The sequence below is a fragment of the Stegodyphus dumicola genome, chromosome 12 (assembly GCF_044657685.1).
Source record: "Stegodyphus dumicola isolate Sdum_Otavi_A_Nest chromosome 12, ASM4465768v1".
Classification (NCBI taxonomy): Eukaryota; Metazoa; Arthropoda; class Arachnida; order Araneae; family Eresidae; genus Stegodyphus; species Stegodyphus dumicola.
This window is the reverse complement of record NC_140779.1, coordinates 70,565,683-70,584,349: the sequence shown is the minus strand read 5'-3', so window position 1 is coordinate 70,584,349 and position 18,667 is coordinate 70,565,683. Positions and strand designations below refer to the sequence as shown.

Here is an 18,667-nt window from a genome sequence, read left to right as displayed (position 1 = left end):
TATTTTATAAAAAATTTAAGAATAAATGTATTAATAATAAAAAAGAGGAATAATTTTTTACGGTCAATGAGCATCATACACAACTTTCATTGCACCAATACTCAGATTTTAAACGACAATATTCTCTCTTTGCACCTATAATTTCATACATTAATAACAGTCAAATACCTAATTTCTCATAATAATAAAAATAACGCAAATTTGTTTAATACGGAATATTGCGAGTAGGAAATATAATATCAAGTGCAATTACAATAGCAAACACTGTGTATAAAAATGCTGCAAAAGTTAATTATCGAGTACAACTTTGCGAGTTTCGGGATTCGACGTTTGATCTCATGATCGTCAAACTATCCATGTTTACCTTAAATCGGAAAAGTTATCAATATACCAAACGAAAACAATGCAAAATACATAAAGGATGATTAAAAATACATTTTACAAGTAATACAGTTGTACAAATTAGAAATATAAAATGATGTATTAAACATTGCACATAATATACTATGCATTACTGTTGTTCTTCCCATGTACACAGCGATCTCAGAGAAGTACACAAACTCAGTATCGCGTACAACCTCAGCTTTACGGACTAGCCACGATTACGATCCCCCTAGAACAGTTGCAACCTCAACATACACACCAGTGCAGTGAAAATGAAAGAGGGTTCCTGAGTTTTAACCTTTTAAAAATAGGTCGTTTTAAAAAAACGGATAGCAATCAGAAACACAGAACAAATGACCGACAGAGAACTATCACACAACTCCATTAGTTCGGATTGTAAGATTCCTGCCTTTAATTTTAAAGCTGAAAATGAGGAACCTTAAGAACTGTTAAGCAAATAATCGCTTAGTTCAGTGAACAGAGAGCAGAACTCAAGAAGGGTTAAATACCCTTTATTATTCAAAATAAAATTAACAGACGACTTCTTGGAAATAACAATAAAGCCTCCACTTGGGCTTAAACTCAGGAAAAATAAGCAATAAAACTTAACTAAACTAAAAAGATACAGCCGAAGCTATGAAGATTCTAACAGAGTTGACCCCTTAACGCTAACTAACGGCGAAGCTATCAAGGACCGAGCGTAATAATAGCTTAAGAGAGAAAGAGTAGCTTAAAAGGCGAACGCGCGCTGTTCAGAATATCTGGCTATCTAAACGAAGACAGTAGAACTTCAAAGTTAAATAATTCTTCTCCTCATCTGCATTTGACAGCGATTCTGAAAAACGTTCCGGCCGGAAGTTTTAGCTGAAATTAAGAACAGACAGGAAAGTAGCTTAAACTAAACATTAACTGCTAAAAACTTAGGATAAACCTTACAGGGTTATTAAAAAACGAACGAGAAAAAAATAATTAATAAAAGTTTCCAAAAAATGACCCAGTGACGAAAATAAAGCTACCAGAACAAAGTCATTACCTTGTAATCATGCTTTGTAAGTCATGCCTTGTAATTCAATGCTTATATTCGCTTGCCGTAACCCTACACATTCACTGAAAACCGTCTATAAATTTCTTTCGCACTACCAATTTCCCATTCTTTTCACAATCAAACATATATTTGACCTTGCAACTAACATTTTCTCCATACACCACTCAAGAACGGTTTTTTTTTTTAACTCTTTAGCTGCAAACGGAAAAAAAATTCAAATTCAAATATTCACCCATACTGCAGAAACACCCAAATCAGACGTCCTCATCAGAGATCAAAACGTTCTTTCAGCTAAAGAATTCTCTATAGTTTGAGAAGTTATGGTTATGAGTTTAATATCATTTATTCAATATTTTCAGTCATTTGGTAAATCTCAGTAATGCACTTTTGAGACCTAAATTGTAGTGATAAATGCTAACAATAACACACAACAGACAATAAAGTAGATTTGTAATTAAAAAAATAATGCTCAGTAATATAAACCAACGTTTCAACTCAGTTAAAATATTTACATTTTTCTTCCAAATGAAGCTGTAGCATAACTGTAACCAGTGTCTAGAAAAAAGGCGTAATCAATATTAAAAAGGCACGCCAAAGCGTAAGAATAAATATGAATAAATAAAATTTGACAGTTACTGTTAACAGAAAAGTGCGATTATCTTGAGCAGCTTCAAATCTGTTAAAATTTACCTTTAAAAGGGACATATTGTTTTAAATTTGCATCATACTACTTTAAATGAATTAATTTCCGCTAAATTGGCAACACGAAATTTAAGCAATCAGGCTAAAATTCTGGGCAAAATAAACAAAAGTTGCGGTTTGAAGAAACTCACAAAATACAATCTGGATGTTTAAACTCTGAAGGTAAAATAAAAAAGAAGGTAATAAAACTCATATCATAATTTTAGTATTTTTATACAAGTAGTATTATAGTAATAGAATTGAATGAATAAAATTGATGACCACAAACACGGGTAAGTTTTATTCATGCTATACAATTTATGAACATTTGTAAAGTTTGTAATTTAATGTTTCTTTATCTTTATTTACATTAAAACTCCGCCATTTGGTGACACTTTCTAGTTTTATTACTACGTTTCATAAAATTTAAGTCTTGAAGTAAAAAAGCAAAGAAAGAAACAACTATAAATTAAGTAATAGAGTGTTATTATTAATCGTTTCCATAACGCTTAAGTTCGTTTCCAGGTGATATTTGAACTAGCCGTTTCAAATGAAAAAGGATGTGTTTTCAAGAAATCGAGATTGTAATTGCAGTGAGCTTTTTCTAAAATGATCACGCATGTTCCAGATAATACTGGTTTTTGGTGGAATCTGTCCAATTTGAAAAGTAAGATTTGAAATCGATATTCACTTATGATTTCAAAAATTCTAATACGTTTGAGAGATGACTGCGAAGAAGGAGTTTCAGATGATTTTGTTCTTCTTGTCATCTTAGAATTGTAATATTCTATGTGACATTTATTTGTGTTCTCAAAGATACTAACCCCAGACTGCCGAGAAAGATTCGACGAGACTCTATCGGTATATAGATTAAACTCTGTCAAAAAATACTATTTGTTTGTGTCAACAGTCTATCTCCTAAGCTAAATAATTTGGTTATTGTTATAATATTCGGTACTTGCTTATTAATGCCACCATTTTAGTATTTTAGTAGTCGCTAAATCTTGAGAATATGCCAAACTATGTCAACCATGCGCCTAACCATTCTTCCGGTAACTATGCTTATAACCGTCCTTTAGTTAAGCAACGCCGCCGTTTTCGTATGTGTTCTGCGTTGTGTTCCAGTTTCCAACTGTTTTTGTAAAAAAATCATGATATTTTTTTCCTTAGTTTTAAAATATCGTTTGTGGAATTGGTGCTACTTTGGTAGACGGTTGCACGGATTTTGGCGAGTTTTTGGCAATTTTTCTTTTGGCGAGTAATACGACTTATGGTAAACCCATTGCTGGATAAGTTATTTATGGTAACCGATACTTTGTTGACATTTTATTAAAAATCATGCGTGTTATTATGCATAAATTCCGTGTTTTAAATATTATTTATGGCTTCTAAATATTAAAAATCAATTTAATTTTGCATTTTTATTTGAAATAAAAATTTTATTCTTTATCATATTTTATGAAATTTTATGCTGTGGATGATGTAATCAGTGACGTCAACTTACTTTAAAAGTAATTGGTTTTAATATCTATAAATTTAATCTAATGCTTTAAACATTATTTATGGGTGTTAAATATTAAAATACAATTTAATTTTGCATTTTTTTAAAATATGATTTTATTATGAATGATTATTTAAATAATTTTAATTCTAGGCGTGATGTAATCAGCTCTCTGATTGGTTATAGAATATTTGTGCATTAATGAGCTGTAATCAGCTCCCTGATAGGTTGCTGAAAATTTGTGCATTAATGAGCTGTAATCAGCTCCCTGATAGGTTGCTAAAAATTTGTGCATTACCGCGCCATTTTAAAATTTAATTCATATCTTCGAATTCCTTCAAAAATGTCTCCTTCAAAGATGAATGTTGTTTTTGATAAGTACCAAGAATTTTTGGTTTCGGAATCAAAAAATTGTCCTTTGAGACCTTATTTTCGCCAGCCTGGCTTTCCTAATCAAAGATTTATTTATAAATTCTTACAAGGGTCAGAGGAAATTTATTTTAAATTTTTGAAGGAAACGTCGCTAATTGTTTCTTCAATGAAGTGCGAAAATGTAGATCACAGATGAAGACCGTTAGAAGAGCCGATTCTGAGACGGCCGTATATGATATTGTGGTCATGTTGGAAGAAATAACCGCTGTAACAGTAAGAAAATTATTAGACATTCCTCCTTTTTTACCGACAATAAACTAAGTGCTGTCATTTTAGCTCTAGCGTACGAAGCGTTCTTATTTACTTATTTTAAAGTATTTAATTTAACTAATATTTTAATTCTTTTAAACGTTGGTATGATGGTTTTTAATTCGATATTCAATTTACGTAATATTTTAATCCAATTAAACGTTGGCGCAATGTTTTTATAGTGGTATTTTTATTCTATATCTATGCTATATGAAAGTAATAATTTAACCTTTCTTTAGTATTTTATACTCGTAGTAAATGTATTTATTCTATATAATATATATATATATGTCATATTAAAAGCACAAGGAAAAGCCGGAGCAGTGTCGATCTGTGCTTAGATCCATATTGAAGAAGAATTTTGATTGCGTAGTATTTAAAGAACTTGGCAGTCGAGGCAGTTTTAATTCCATTTTTATTTCCAATCGATATTTGTGGCCACAATCACTTAGCACTCTAGTCGTGCCTTTCCACAGAAGATTTACATTTTTGATATTGTTGGGATATAAAGCAAGCCAGCGAAATTACATATTAGCAGAGTAGAGAGCAAAAGCTGAAGTGCGTAGTTATGAAAGAAGGAAGCACGCGAAGAGAAAAGTTTTGGTTTACAATTCGGTGATTAATCGTAAAGAGGCATCTGGTATTAACGGTTACGTAAGATCGCATGATTAATTTGAATGACGCAATGCAGGTAAGTTATTACGATTTTAGAATAGAGAGGAAGAATTTATGTTTATAGTTATATTATAATTCTGATTCATACATTGTTATCTTACATATATATATATATTATATTCTATATAACGTATTTTAAAGTATTTAAATTTAGTAATATTCTAATTCTTTTAAATGTTGGATGATGTTTTTTATTTCGATATTCAATTTCAGTAATATTTTAATCTAATTAAACGTTGGCACAATGTTTTTATAGCGGTGTTTCTATTCTCTTCTTTGCTATATGAAAGTAATAATAACCTTACTTTAGTATTTTATACTCATAGTAAATGTATTTATTTACACTTGCCTGCCATCTTAAAAAACGACATTTTCAACAAAAAAATTAATCCATTATTTCTAACGATATTTATTATTTTTTTAAAGTTTTGAATACTTTACTATGCGTAGAAACAGCGTTTTCAAGATGGCTGACGTTTGTAGAAATCGCGCCAACAATTGCGCCAACGTAAATCGCCAAAAATCCGTGCAACCGTCTACCAAAGTAGCACCGTGGAATTTCCCAGCAATGGAAGAAACTTCATTAAAATTTCTGCAAGAACGCAGAAATTTTGCTGAAATTTTTCTAAAGGGAACAACGAGGAAATGCATTTCCTAGATAGCTGTTGTTGCCGTAGATTGTACGAAGCAGAGTTTTCGCAATCCTCTGAATTTTTTAAACAAAACCAGATCGCAGTGTACTTCGGGAGAAAACGCAAAAATGTTGCAGGAAGATATGAAGAAGAATGTAAGTATTTTATTTTTGTAATGTATACGCAATCCTTGCTTAATAATTAAACTTGTATTTTAAATTTCTAAAATATATTTTCTTTTCATATGTGGATAATGTTTACCGACTTACGATAAGTAACGATAGGCTAGAAATCTTTCTAAAAAAGAGCGAAAACCACCAACTTGCATCCGACAAGTGACTATTACGTAAAAAATCGCCATATTATGCCAACGTTGGTTAATACGTAAGTACTTAATATTCAATGTCGTCTGTGATAGTACTGCATTTTCTTCTCAGCTTTTGTTTACATGTAGGTAGAATGAAAATTTAAAAAAAAAAAAAAAAAAAAAAAAAAGATGACTTATTCATTAATAGCAAACCTGAGAAAAACTCAAATACTAAAATCCGTTCTAATGTTTCTATTAATCTGGGGGAGGCGATAACCCAAATATCGTTTCGGAGTTTTATAATTGCGGTCGACTCTTGAAAGAATTTTTTTCTGAGTGGTGGTGATGACGTGAATTGTTTGAGAGGATAAACAAAGACTTGAACACAAGTATTAAATAGTGTTTAAATATCACAACGTACTTATGGATAATAATATTCTAAAATGTTTGAATATTATACAACAATTTAATAAATACCTTTCAAATTCTCAGATGTATGTAATTCGAATACTTAGCTCTATAAAAAATGCGTTTGAATGTAAAGATTGGTGAAATTAATTTTAATAACGAATGTCGAAATGCAACGCATGTCAAGATGTAAAAATTACACGGTTAAATAAAATCAGCAAAATGAGAAGAAAATAAGTACATTTTTTACTTATATTTTTCATGTGTTTATAAACACTGAGCATATCTTAACATCATGTTGCAATAATTACAAGAGAAACAAACTGGCCCAGTATTTTGGAGCCATTTTCAAAGAATGCTGCTAGTACTACAAAATAAAAAGACATAATATGTATTTTCAGTAATTTAAGCATGTAAAATAACAAAAATGTGATTTATTTATGAAAATTTACATTTTCTTTAAATATCTTAGATGATGACTCAGAGGAACGGGATAAATATTCCAAAATATTTTATGGACATTTTCACTCCTTATGTCATGAATCTGCTGGAAGCACGACTGACGGATACGTATGAGATTTACGAATTCTCCGCTCAATACTTTGAAAGAAAGATTAAGGAAAGACAAAGCAAAGTATGGGTCTTTCATGCCCTTTTAACACAAAATATTATTTTTTAAGTTCAAGCTATGCGATTTAAAATTTTATTTTATACTAATAACTGCTTTTTCAATACACGTTTAATAAAAATTAAATGATATTGGTAGAGCTTTATTTTCAGTATAGAAAAACGATTAAAAACTATTTACTCAAAAACCTATTCACCATAAATTACCGAGATTTCTAATTAATTATTCACAAAATATTGAATTTAAAATCAAATTTATAGAAATTTTAAAAATGATGGGAAAAGGATCTCCCCTGTTTTGAAAAAAAATTTTTTTTTTTTTTTTTTTTTTTATATGACGTCGCTTTTGAGAGAAATGGAAACCAAGAATTTACCAAACTGTTTGTCAAGACTTGTTAAATTCGGCATTTTTCTAAAAGTGCACTTACAAGTTCATGTTAGGTCTGGTGCGGCATCTGACGTGTTAAAATTTGGTAGCCTAAAGCATCCCACGCATGCTCAATCGTATTTAAAATCTATATAGCAAATTTAAGTCTATATAGCAATTTGGCCACTCTGTTACACTAATATCTTTTGTTTCCAAGTATCTTGATGTATATGAAAATTTTCATCCATTAACAAAATTTCTGGATCGAAAGCTCAGCTAAACAGCCTTACACGCAATGAAAAGATCTCATCTACCTGTTTCAGACCTCCATCAAAAGATATGCAGCTCATTGCTGTGGTTTTTGTTGACTCAAGTCCAAGTCATGGAACCGCTTCAGTGAAAGTCTGGTACTTCATGAACAAAGGAAGGCCAACGATGTGCTATCTAGATTAAAACACTTCTAGAATTATAATTCAGCACTATCTCTTTTAGACTAGTCAATAACCTATACACTATCGCACTCTTCTTTGCTTCACTGAACCTGATTACATCACCTTAAGCGCGTCTCTTTGAAAGATAAAATGAATACGTTACAAATCATTGATTTTCTCGTATTAATTCGAAGTTTATGAAGTCGAAAGACTGATTCAATTTCCGGTACCAATCCGAAAGTCTAAATCAAACTCTCTTGTATTCGCTTTACAGTTTCTTCGAGGCGCCAATGATAGAAACAATATTCGGATGTAGTTCTGGCTAGGACAGACTGTCGACTAACTGATTCATTGCTTAAAAAGTGGTTCCGGTTTCTTGCTGTGACATTTTCAAGAATATTCAGATCTTAGGTGACCTCGATTTGTATTTGCTCCCTCTTCAAGTCTATCAATTAACCACCACTCTTGCCCTTCGCTTAAATGATGCTTTTGAGTTGCAAGTAATGAATACTCATCGCTCTCAGAAACCATGTTAACCTTAAACGAAACTGCGCACCCGAATTCCTGTATGCACGCATCATACAACATACTGTCAGTCTTTTAATTTCCATATTTAATATACTAACCTATGCGCAGAGAGCCGATTTCACATCCAGTTACAGATAATTAATATAAAGAATTACACTCTAAGAGCACTGGTTAAAAACTTTAAATGATGAGTATTCTTTTCATATTATCCTTTATTACTACGATCAGTGCATTACATAAATGAAATTCACGGTAAACTTTTCGTTTTCTCACAGCGTGCAATGCGCGATTGCATATGACTGAAATATTAACATAAAACTAAACGCAGATACAGATAACTAGCCTTTATATTCATACATCATTTGTGAAAGCGCATAACATTTGCTCATAATCAGAAATTAAAAGTGGTCAGAATGATCTTACGAATTTTTCGTATTTTATATTCTTATTTGTGTTATGCATTTAACTGATTCTTGCAGCATTACTATTCACAATTTCATGAGTTATTTTACTTTTTTAGGAACATTTCACTCACACGATAATGAAATCGAATAATATATACCACTATGATGTTTAAAACACAGTACTAAGTGTATATATCTCAGTACTCGATTCTAATCTACGAACATAATACACAAAAACACATCATCTATACGTTGTTACCGCAGCCAAAGAGAGTAAGCGCGTAGTTGTGAAACTTTATTCAAAGCGTGCAGAATTCAAACTGACAGAAGTCTTGGTAGACTATTAGAGCTATCCTGAGGAATATAATTGAGTATGTCAGGATTATTAAGATGATTGAATACTGGATGCTTCCAAAGCCGTAGTACAGCTTTCCTAATCATGTGGCGTATATATTATGCTATTGCAAAAACCCTCAGAGTTTTTGCAATAATGTGATGGAAAGTAATTTGATTTGGTATAATGTCAGGGTGATAAAAGGAAAATATCCTGTGCCATTGAAAGAATAAAAAGCTTTAACTTTCTTTCTCAAAAATCTAACAGAAATAAGACTTCTGATTACTGGAATAAAGTAATATTTGCTGTCGAAAGCGAAGGAGGCATAGAGAAGGAAGAATTTCGAACCCTGACCTTAAATTTCAAAAGCAGAATATGGCAGAGGCGTGTTACGATATGGAGGCGGGGAGTGTATATCGCTTATTGAAACATAATCTTTGCTTTATTAGCAGCATAAAAGATCGATAAAAATTGTTGTGTATGCCATACATCACTCTAAAGTGGAATTTGAAACCATCAGTATAAAAGTTAAATCGGCAAAATTATTTCAAATTCTACCAAGATAATGACTCTAAGACTTATTGCTACACATATGAGACTCTGAGTAATTTTTTATTACTTTGGAATACTTAAAAATCTTTTAATTTTAAAATTCAATATTTTATTTTCTGAAAATATGCTTAGAGTGAAGTGATATAGTATATCTGAAGTTGTATATTTGAAATAAATTTATATTTTATAATTAATTAATGTTTTTAAAAATTTTGACATTATTTTCTGAAACTAAAAGTGTGCGATCATTTTTGATATATATTGTACATTAAATTTTACTTACTATTAAAAGTAAGTCTACTTTTATTTTCTATGTAAATTTGAAGAGCCCCAGATCGAGACCTGTGGCTGAAGAGGTAAAATGTGTTTCTCGGGATGCCAGAAGAGAATTTAAAAAAGAATCCAGGAAGAAAATCTCGGAAAGCGATATCTCTTCAAACAAAGGACCATTAGATATTTTACCGGATCTCGAGTATGATAGTGCCATTGAATTTCATCCTATGAGCTATCAAGGCCAATGTTCCAATAATTTTCAGAAATTTCAGTTTGATAAAGAATTATCTTCAGATGATAAACATTTCATTTCAAAATCGTCTGCACCTCAAGGATTATCAACTCCAACATCGATTTCAAAAGTTCTACAACATCTGCGTCACATTCCGGAATACATTGCAGCTCTCGTTCAGTTGATAGAAGAATTACCAGAAGATACTTTTACCCAAGACGCAATAAATAATTTCATGCATTGCGGATGTTTTATTTAAAAGCTAGGAAAGTGTTCTCAACGTTCTCGCTCTACTGCGACACAAACTGAAATTCAAGGGCAGATTGAATATCCGAAAAAGGAAGCATTTCAGAACACAAGTAAAGATGAAAAAATCACGTTTGGCTACATTCGGGACATCATGAGAAAAGCAAAATATTTTGTCCATTCTATAGAAAACCAAGCACACTTCCGAGTATCAAATAACAAAAACCTAAAACATGCAAGTTCCCACAGAGGAAAAGTAAAAAATATCGCGTGCAATATAGAAAAATGTTCAAAATCAGTAGCAGATGCCAAGGATGTGATAGACAGTTTATCACCTGCGATCCAAAATGTCATAAAATCTGAAAGGATAAGTGAAAAATTAATTGATTGGGGTAAAAATGGGTTTATAGAAAATAAAACAAATCAGAAACGAAACGATACTTACCAGTGCCGATCAATTGAACACAGCAAGAAGAAAAGCCACCACCCTACATGTTCCAGAAACATTCAGGGCGTATTAAGTCTATATTCCGATTCGCAAAGAGTAAGTACTGGAGTTAGTTTCCAACCAAAATTCAATATACAGTTACATGACGATGAATTATCTCGGTGCTTTTGTCATCCACATAATGTCTTTAAACAAAGCACCGGGGCTCAGTGCTTTTGTCATCCACATGAAAATCGTGCTTCTATAACGTCTAGTGTATGTAAAACAAACTTGAGCGATTCCATAGAAAACTTGCACTCAAGTGATGTAGGCTTAAATACTTGCATACGATCAGGATCACTTGGGCATCTTGAACGTGAAACTTATCAGTTACCACCCTTCGACAATAGATTTTCCGATGAAGAAACAAATGAAATACCAAAGTACAAAGTTAAAATGTTAAGAAACATCGCACCGGAAAACGAAACAAACAGCAGATATAAAAGAAATGGCACTAGATATATCCAAAGTAATAGTATAGATTACCATAATATCACAGGTATTAACCACTGTTATCTGTTATGTGATATCGAAGGGAGACACTGGCTACGGACTTTTCTGTCATATAGAAAATTGAGACAGATTGATGACGTTGATATAAAGGCATCAACAAAGGATATTGGAACACCTGTAATGATACTTCGATTCTTCAGTGTCAGAATTACGTCATCACTAAATCGGTGTAATTTCAACTTTGTCAGAGCATGGTACTTTTCCAGATCACTGAGAAGTCTACATAAACATCATTCTAAATAAAAGAATAGGAAATCTTCATGTTTTCCTTTTCACTTGTATGAGATCTACTTATAATAAATAGAAAAAAAGGGAGGGAATCAATGAAAACATTTTTATAAATTTATGAGAGTTACATATTATATTACTTTATTTCTCTTAATTTTTTTAATTAAAAGTGTCTATTACTTTATCTCACAATTACACATTATAAACATTAGATTCGTTTTTTGAAAATAGATAGAAATGTATAATGATTGTAAAATAAATAAAATTGGAATTTTCATAACACTGTGATTCCATTGTTATTTCAAAAAACCTAACGCAAAAGCCGAAAAATTAATCTCTTACGTAGTAGATTCCTTATTTGGAATTTAAAAGATATGATTTTCAGAAAGCAATGAGAATGAGAGAGAAATAAATATTTTTTTCTAAAATGATACATATACATGAGAGAAAAAAGAAAGAAGGGAAATAATTTTATGTTACAGAAGTCTTTTAAATTTCTCAACAATTTTTGCCTAATAGATAAAGTTTATAGCTACGGAATTTCAGTTTCTAATTATTTGCATAAAAGTTACATTATAGATTACCATAAATTTTCTAATACTAGTATGTCCTTTGTGATCGCAGAAAATAGATGAACAGCGACAGTTTCATTTGTAGACATATTTCTACGTTCGTTGGACTACAGTGTTTAGCCATTTTACCAGCGGAAGAGGATTTGAAAGGAAAAATAAGATTCAAGATTTTTTTCTTCCAATGAAAATTATAACATTGCAGCAATGGTTTATTGCTTAACGGCTTTAAATGGAAAAAGGACTTTCCTCCGAGTCGCCTCCTACTGAACGACTGGAAGAAAAGTTTCAAAGCGTGAGATATTTATTAATTAGAATTTTTTATTTATTTCATTAGGATTTTTTGTAGCAGGAGACGTAAAAGTGCCCTTCCCTGTACTCGAATCTGGACCTCTCGAATGCGCACCGAGTGTGCTACCGTTACACCACGAAGGCGTAGTAGGCGAAAGGAAAAAATTATTTAAATTCTCGAACAAACTTTTACTGAGAATTATTCACTGGAAATGTCTTTGTTCTCAATTTATGAATAATGTCTAATAAATATTTGTTAATAATATATGGAAAAGCATTTTTTAATTTATAAAGAATATTAATCAAAAGTTTAAAGATATTTTTCTTTCATAATAGTAAATTTTTACCTTCGTCATTTTATCGTCTGCTGTTTCACATAACTTCATTTTATATGTAACGAAATTTAATTTGCTTAATTTCCAAATTTTGCATCATACGCTCATTCAGTAGTTCTGAGAACGTCAAACAATATGTCAAAAACATAAATAAAACATGTTGTCTTCTACTACTACTACAGAAACTGTCTTCTGCTACAGAAATGTTTCACCGCTGTACAATTTACTAGAATATACAATGGCTCCCAAAAGTGTTCGTACACTTATGATTTTCATTGAAATAGGGCTCTATCCATTAATTAAAAGTAAACTTTCTGAATGAGATTTTAATAATAAGATCTATAATCTATTCGTAACAAAATTACATGAAATATTTCTAAAATATAGCGAAACTTAATTTTTAAGAAATTAATAATAAAAAAATCTGATGTGTACGCCACATGACTTCCTTGTACGGAATATTAAATTATACACATTTTTATTGCATTTCGTTTAAACTTATTCGATTGAATTAAATCTACTTCGCCGAAAGCGCATAAGCCAAAATAGAATAAATGCATTCTTTAAAATTCACTCTATTTGTTTACCATAGCGACACTCTGGCGCTAGGTTCACTTAACAGTATTATATTTCGTTCATATTATAACTGAGAATGCACAAAATTTATATCATTTAAAGAATTATCTAATCGTTGCCACATGTTCTATTCAAATACTATAATAAAGCTAGAACGATGTATAAAAGAAATTAAGCAAACAAAACAAAAAAGAAACATTTTTTCACAGACGATTGAGTATTTCTCATTCAAATAATTCAGTTCTCACTTCGCGACAAGGCAAAAATACATAAAAACTCAAAATATCTGTATTAAAAATTACGAAGTAAATCTTATCCTCGAAAAAATTCCAGAAAGGATTAAGCATGATTTAATTCGCAATAATAAATGAAGGCTTTATTTTTGTTGTTGCGAAGCTACGTTTCTCTAGATCGGCAACAAATGTAAACAAGCAATGGCCGCCATCAAAGAAATTATTAGGCTTATTAGCGGCACTTAAACAACCTTAAAATTGTTTATAATTCTAAACATATTGCATACAGATTTACTAAATGCATAAAAACCTTAACCGGAAGATAAGAACAACATAATTCAATCATTTTTAAAGCAAAAAGGGTACAATTTACAAATAAAGAAACTGAGATCACTGAGCCGGGTAACAAAGTGGATATATATATGAATATATTTATATACGTTTGATGCGGCCGATTGCTACGAAAATACGAGGTATACATCTACATGTTATAGCTGTCCTGTATACAAAATTTCAACGTTCTGAGGCTACTCGTTTTTGAGTTATGCGAGATACCTACGTACGTACGTACATACGTTCGTACACACGCCATGAAAAATTCTCTTCGGAATTCATTTTAAAACAATTTTATGATTTTTTTTTTGGAGGAAAAGAGTCTTTTATTCTGTCCTTACGTACAGATATAACGCAAAAACATCGTTAAATTGCATTCGAAAGCGGTCAAACTGAGTATTTTCTTTGAAATATGCTGCCTGAAACTTTTCGCGACTACAATACTTCCTTTTTACTTCGTACAAGGAAGCAAAAATGACTAACATTTTATCTCACATAAGTCTTCGTACACTGAAATTCTTTTGGATAAAATCAAAATTAGAATTATCGTTTGCCGCTTTTTTTAAATTTTTGAACTGCGAATCGCATTTAAAAAATCGTTTGCTTTAATTTTTTACTGTTTACTTCATAATATTCTATTTAATTTTGAAACATGGGTCACAGTCGTAAAGAAATCACAAACAGCATTCGAAAATTGATAATTTTTCACCATAGTAGTGGTAAAACAATTCAAAATATCGCTAAATTAGTTAATTTATCCCATTCTACAGTGCAGCATGTGATAAAATGCTTTAAAAAAGAAAATCGGTTTGAAAACAAGAAAAGGTCGACCGAGAAAGTTAACTAAACGTGAAGAGAGATTTATTATTAGAAAAATTGTGAAAAACCCACGTTTGAGTGCTGTTAAAGTTTCTGCAGAATTTAATGCAAAGTTTTCTACTTCAATTTCTCCTGAAACTGTTCGACGAGTTCTCAGAGAAGCTGGATTACATGGGCGTTCTGCCGATAAAAAAATTTTTGTTAGTGAGAAAAACAGAAAGCTTAGGCTTTCATTCGCAAAATTAATGATAAGTTCACCCGAAACGTACTGGAATAATGTCCTATTTGCTGACGAAAGCAAATTTAACATTTTTGGTTCCAATGGTCGAATAACTGTATGGAGAAGAAAAAATGAGGAATTTCATTCTAAAAACTTAGTTGGAACAGTTAAGCATGGCGGAGGTGTTCTTGTGTGGGGGTGCATGGCAGCATCAGGACTAGGCAGTTTGGTATTTATTGATGGCATAATGAATCATTCTCTTTATTTAAATATTTTAAGAGACAATTTAAAATTATTAGCCCAAAATTTGGGCATTGGAAACAACTTTATTTTTAATCATGATAACGATCCTAAGCATACGGCACTCAATGTACGCCTGTGGTGTCTCTATAATTGTCCACAGGTTTTGAAAATACCACCTCAGTCGCCAGATTTAAACCCCATAAAACACATTTGGAAAGAACTTGAGGTTAGAGTACGAAACCACGACATCAAAACGAAGAGCGAACTCAAATCAGTCATGATGGAAGAATGGATGAACATTGATACAGAAATTACGAAAAAACTAACAAAATCTATTCCCAGACGTTTAAAAGCTGTTGTGGATGCTAAATGATATCCTACTAAATATTAATTTAACGAAAAATGAAAATATTTACAAATATGTCAAGATTTTTTTGAAGTGTATGAAGACTTTTGTGAGATAAAATGTTTGTCATTTTTTTATTATTAATTTCTTAAAAATAAAGTTTCGCTATATTTAAAAAATATTTCATGTAATTTTGTTACGAATAGATTATAGATCTTATTATTAAAATCTCATTCAGAAAGTTTGCTTTTAATTAATGGATAGAGCACTATTTCAATGAAAATCACAAGTGTACGAACACTTTGGGGAGCCACTGTATGTTTTTATTTTCTTTTCTGGGTGTAACAAAGGTAACAAATAAAAATGATTTTAAAGATTTTTTGTGTCCAAAAATACTTCGTGGCCTTTACTGCATAGTAAATTTCTTTAAAAAAACTGCTGTTTTTGTTTATAGGAACTCCTAATTATCATCAAAGACCCTTTTTTTTTTCAAAGAAAAATATATTTTTATGTAAACATAGGATTGAGATTAAAACATATATTTAAAAGTCAAATTGTGATTTTTCAATAACTGAATACTAATCATTAGTAATACGATAAATGATTATTGTTACATTTATTTTCACATCATTAGTATTTCTGTAGCATTTTCTGCTATATTAGAATTAAGGAAAATTCTTCTTGTAAAACAATTTCAAAAATTTAAAAGGTTCTCCTTCTCTGTGGACATATCGCTAGTTTTATAGAAATCAAAATTTTAAAACACCTGATGAATTTCTAATCTATCCGGTCAACTCTGCCAAAATATACAAATGTGTGATATTAGCAATTCAACCATTGGCATTGTGTCTATCATATTTCTCAAAATTGGATAAGTACGCTAGGCTTCGATGAGTTTTTGGTTTTCTGAATTTATAAATGTGCGTTATGAAATTGCGCATAAATTGGTTTGATTGGTGAACTAAATATAGCAAAATACATGGAGATTATCTTCCTAAGGTATCAGTGTCTTCGTGGAATACTTTTCTAAATAAAAGTTCACGTTTGACATGGGAAAAATCACGAAAACCATGCAGCCTTCTCGTTCGCTTGGGTTGGGTTCGCTTGTGTTCCGGGACAAATTATCAGCAGTCTTGAAACGCTTGGTCGCTAGACGGACTGCTTAAATTAAAAGCTAAGTTATTAAATTTGTAAAGTGTCTTAAATTAATTAGCCAGTTATAATTTAAGCCTTCACTATAATTTCTCCTTTCCGCATTCATCACCAGAATACAAATTAGCTTTGTGTGAATTTAAGCTGAGGATTTTGAATCTTTAGATAAGCGAGTTTCTGGCAATTGTAGCTTGCTGTTAATAATTTTAGACAGCTGTGTTTAAAAATTATATTCTGGCTTTAGTATTCTCGCTAGACAATGCTTTAAATACGCGCTGGTAAAATAGTATATGAGCCAGTTTATTCTTTTTAATATGCAATCTTAGTCAATGTTATCGATGCTTGAATTTAAAATATTTACAACGTTGTGAAAATTTCGTTTGTAGTACAAGTTATAACTTTATGTTCAAACTGTGAGTAAAATAAAAAGATTAAACTTTCTCTTGTATGAATTGTTCAAGACTTAGCGATAATTGGATATCTGTCTAGCAGGATTTGCAGGATTTTAGCTCTAGTTTCCAGTTATGATAATAACCTTACAGATTCTAATTTACTATTTGATTTGCAAATTTTCAAGTTATTATTATATTCTCAGGCACGAACAGCAGAGTTTTGTTAACGCTATAATGTTTAGTATGCTTGGCTATCATAATTTGAGCTCGGCGTAAGAAATTCTTTAATGAATAATCACTAGATGTTTAAAATACCTAAAAGGTGTAAAATAATCCTTTATTAACTCAAATAAGGTTCACAAACGGCACCAAGTTGTGCTTACAAAAGCCATCTCTTTTAGCTTGAATAAATAACTTAAAGGAAGTTAAGTTTAGCTTAATGGCTTCACAGGTTAACTATGGTACAAGCTTGCTCTGATTTAAAGATGTGTCCGCTCTAACTACGATGAGTTTCGAAGTGACCACGAAATCGTATGTGTCCGCTCTAACCACGTCCGCTGTAGCCACACCGCCGATTTAAAATAGCTGAGAATTAAGCAGACGATTTTTGATTTTAAGTTATTCATTCGCAAAACCGTTGTATTGCACGCTAATCCATCTTCCCCATAGGTCAATAACCACTTGGTAGAACCGCTCTGTCCGGAAAACAAGTATCTGTACTTGATCGTCCCGTGTGTTCTCTTGCGATTATTTTCACTTCAAGTGTCCTTTCTTAGGAATGTTTTTTCTGTCATCGAAGAGATAAAAAGAATGCGACGTTTAACGCTTAGAGCCATGCCAAAAACAAATCTCAGCAAGCCTTCTCTTTTGCAATAATTGAAAGGAAATTGCATCAATGTAAATTCAGCAACGTTTCTAATTTTTTATCCCGAAGAGACATTAGCCCAGAAGGGCTATTAGTCTCGAAACGACATTTTGTGTTGAATCACTAAAAGCATTGTATCACTTTTCAAGCTGTTGCCACGAAATATTATCGTCCTGTATTATATTTAAAGGAATTAAATAATGAAGAATCTGCATGAGTATATGCATCTTTCATGTACTGTGGAAAAAAAAAACGGTACCTAAAGGCATCTTTTTTTGAATATTCTAACCACTCAAATATGAGCAACTGGAAGCCGAATTCAGAATTTGTTCTATTATCTACTTCATATTTTACAAACCTGTAACGAATTTTTGATTAAGAACTCAACGATTCTAAAGTGATCAATGGCAACATTGTACGAAAAAAAAAAATTTATCTCCGGCGCGGAGACTGTCTATTCGAAATTCTAAAGCTATGCTGTTTTAAGATATTTTTAGTCTAAAGGGACATTAGCTCAAATGCTCTTTAAACTAGTCTATGTGTGTAAATGAAAAAAACACCCCTTTGAACGTAATATAAAATCTGAAAACTTTCAGATTTTTATTTATTTTACATTCTGCTTACTTAATTGCCATACTGTGAACATATACTAAAATTCCCATTTTGCAACTTCATACTAAATATCATATATAGAATTATAAATGGAGAATTCAAATATGTCTCAGCCGAATGTATTGAAGAATCATAAATTTATCCA

General features: G+C 31.3%; 1 protein-coding gene across 2 annotated transcripts in view; it reads left to right on the top strand.

Moving 5' to 3' along the window:
- The window catches only part of LOC118187929 (uncharacterized), a 75,610-nt gene extending 63,728 nt beyond the window's left edge, over positions 1–11,882 (top strand). For both annotated transcript variants that reach the window (XM_085806543.1, XM_085806542.1), the window contains exons 2-3: positions 6,787–6,948; positions 9,884–11,882. In XM_085806543.1, coding sequence (XP_085662669.1) covers positions 6,787–6,948; positions 9,884–10,321 — 600 coding nt within the window. In that variant the 3' untranslated portion in view covers positions 10,322–11,882. The remainder of the gene's footprint in view (positions 1–6,786; positions 6,949–9,883) is intronic.
- Positions 11,883–18,667: the final 6,785 nt, after the last annotated feature.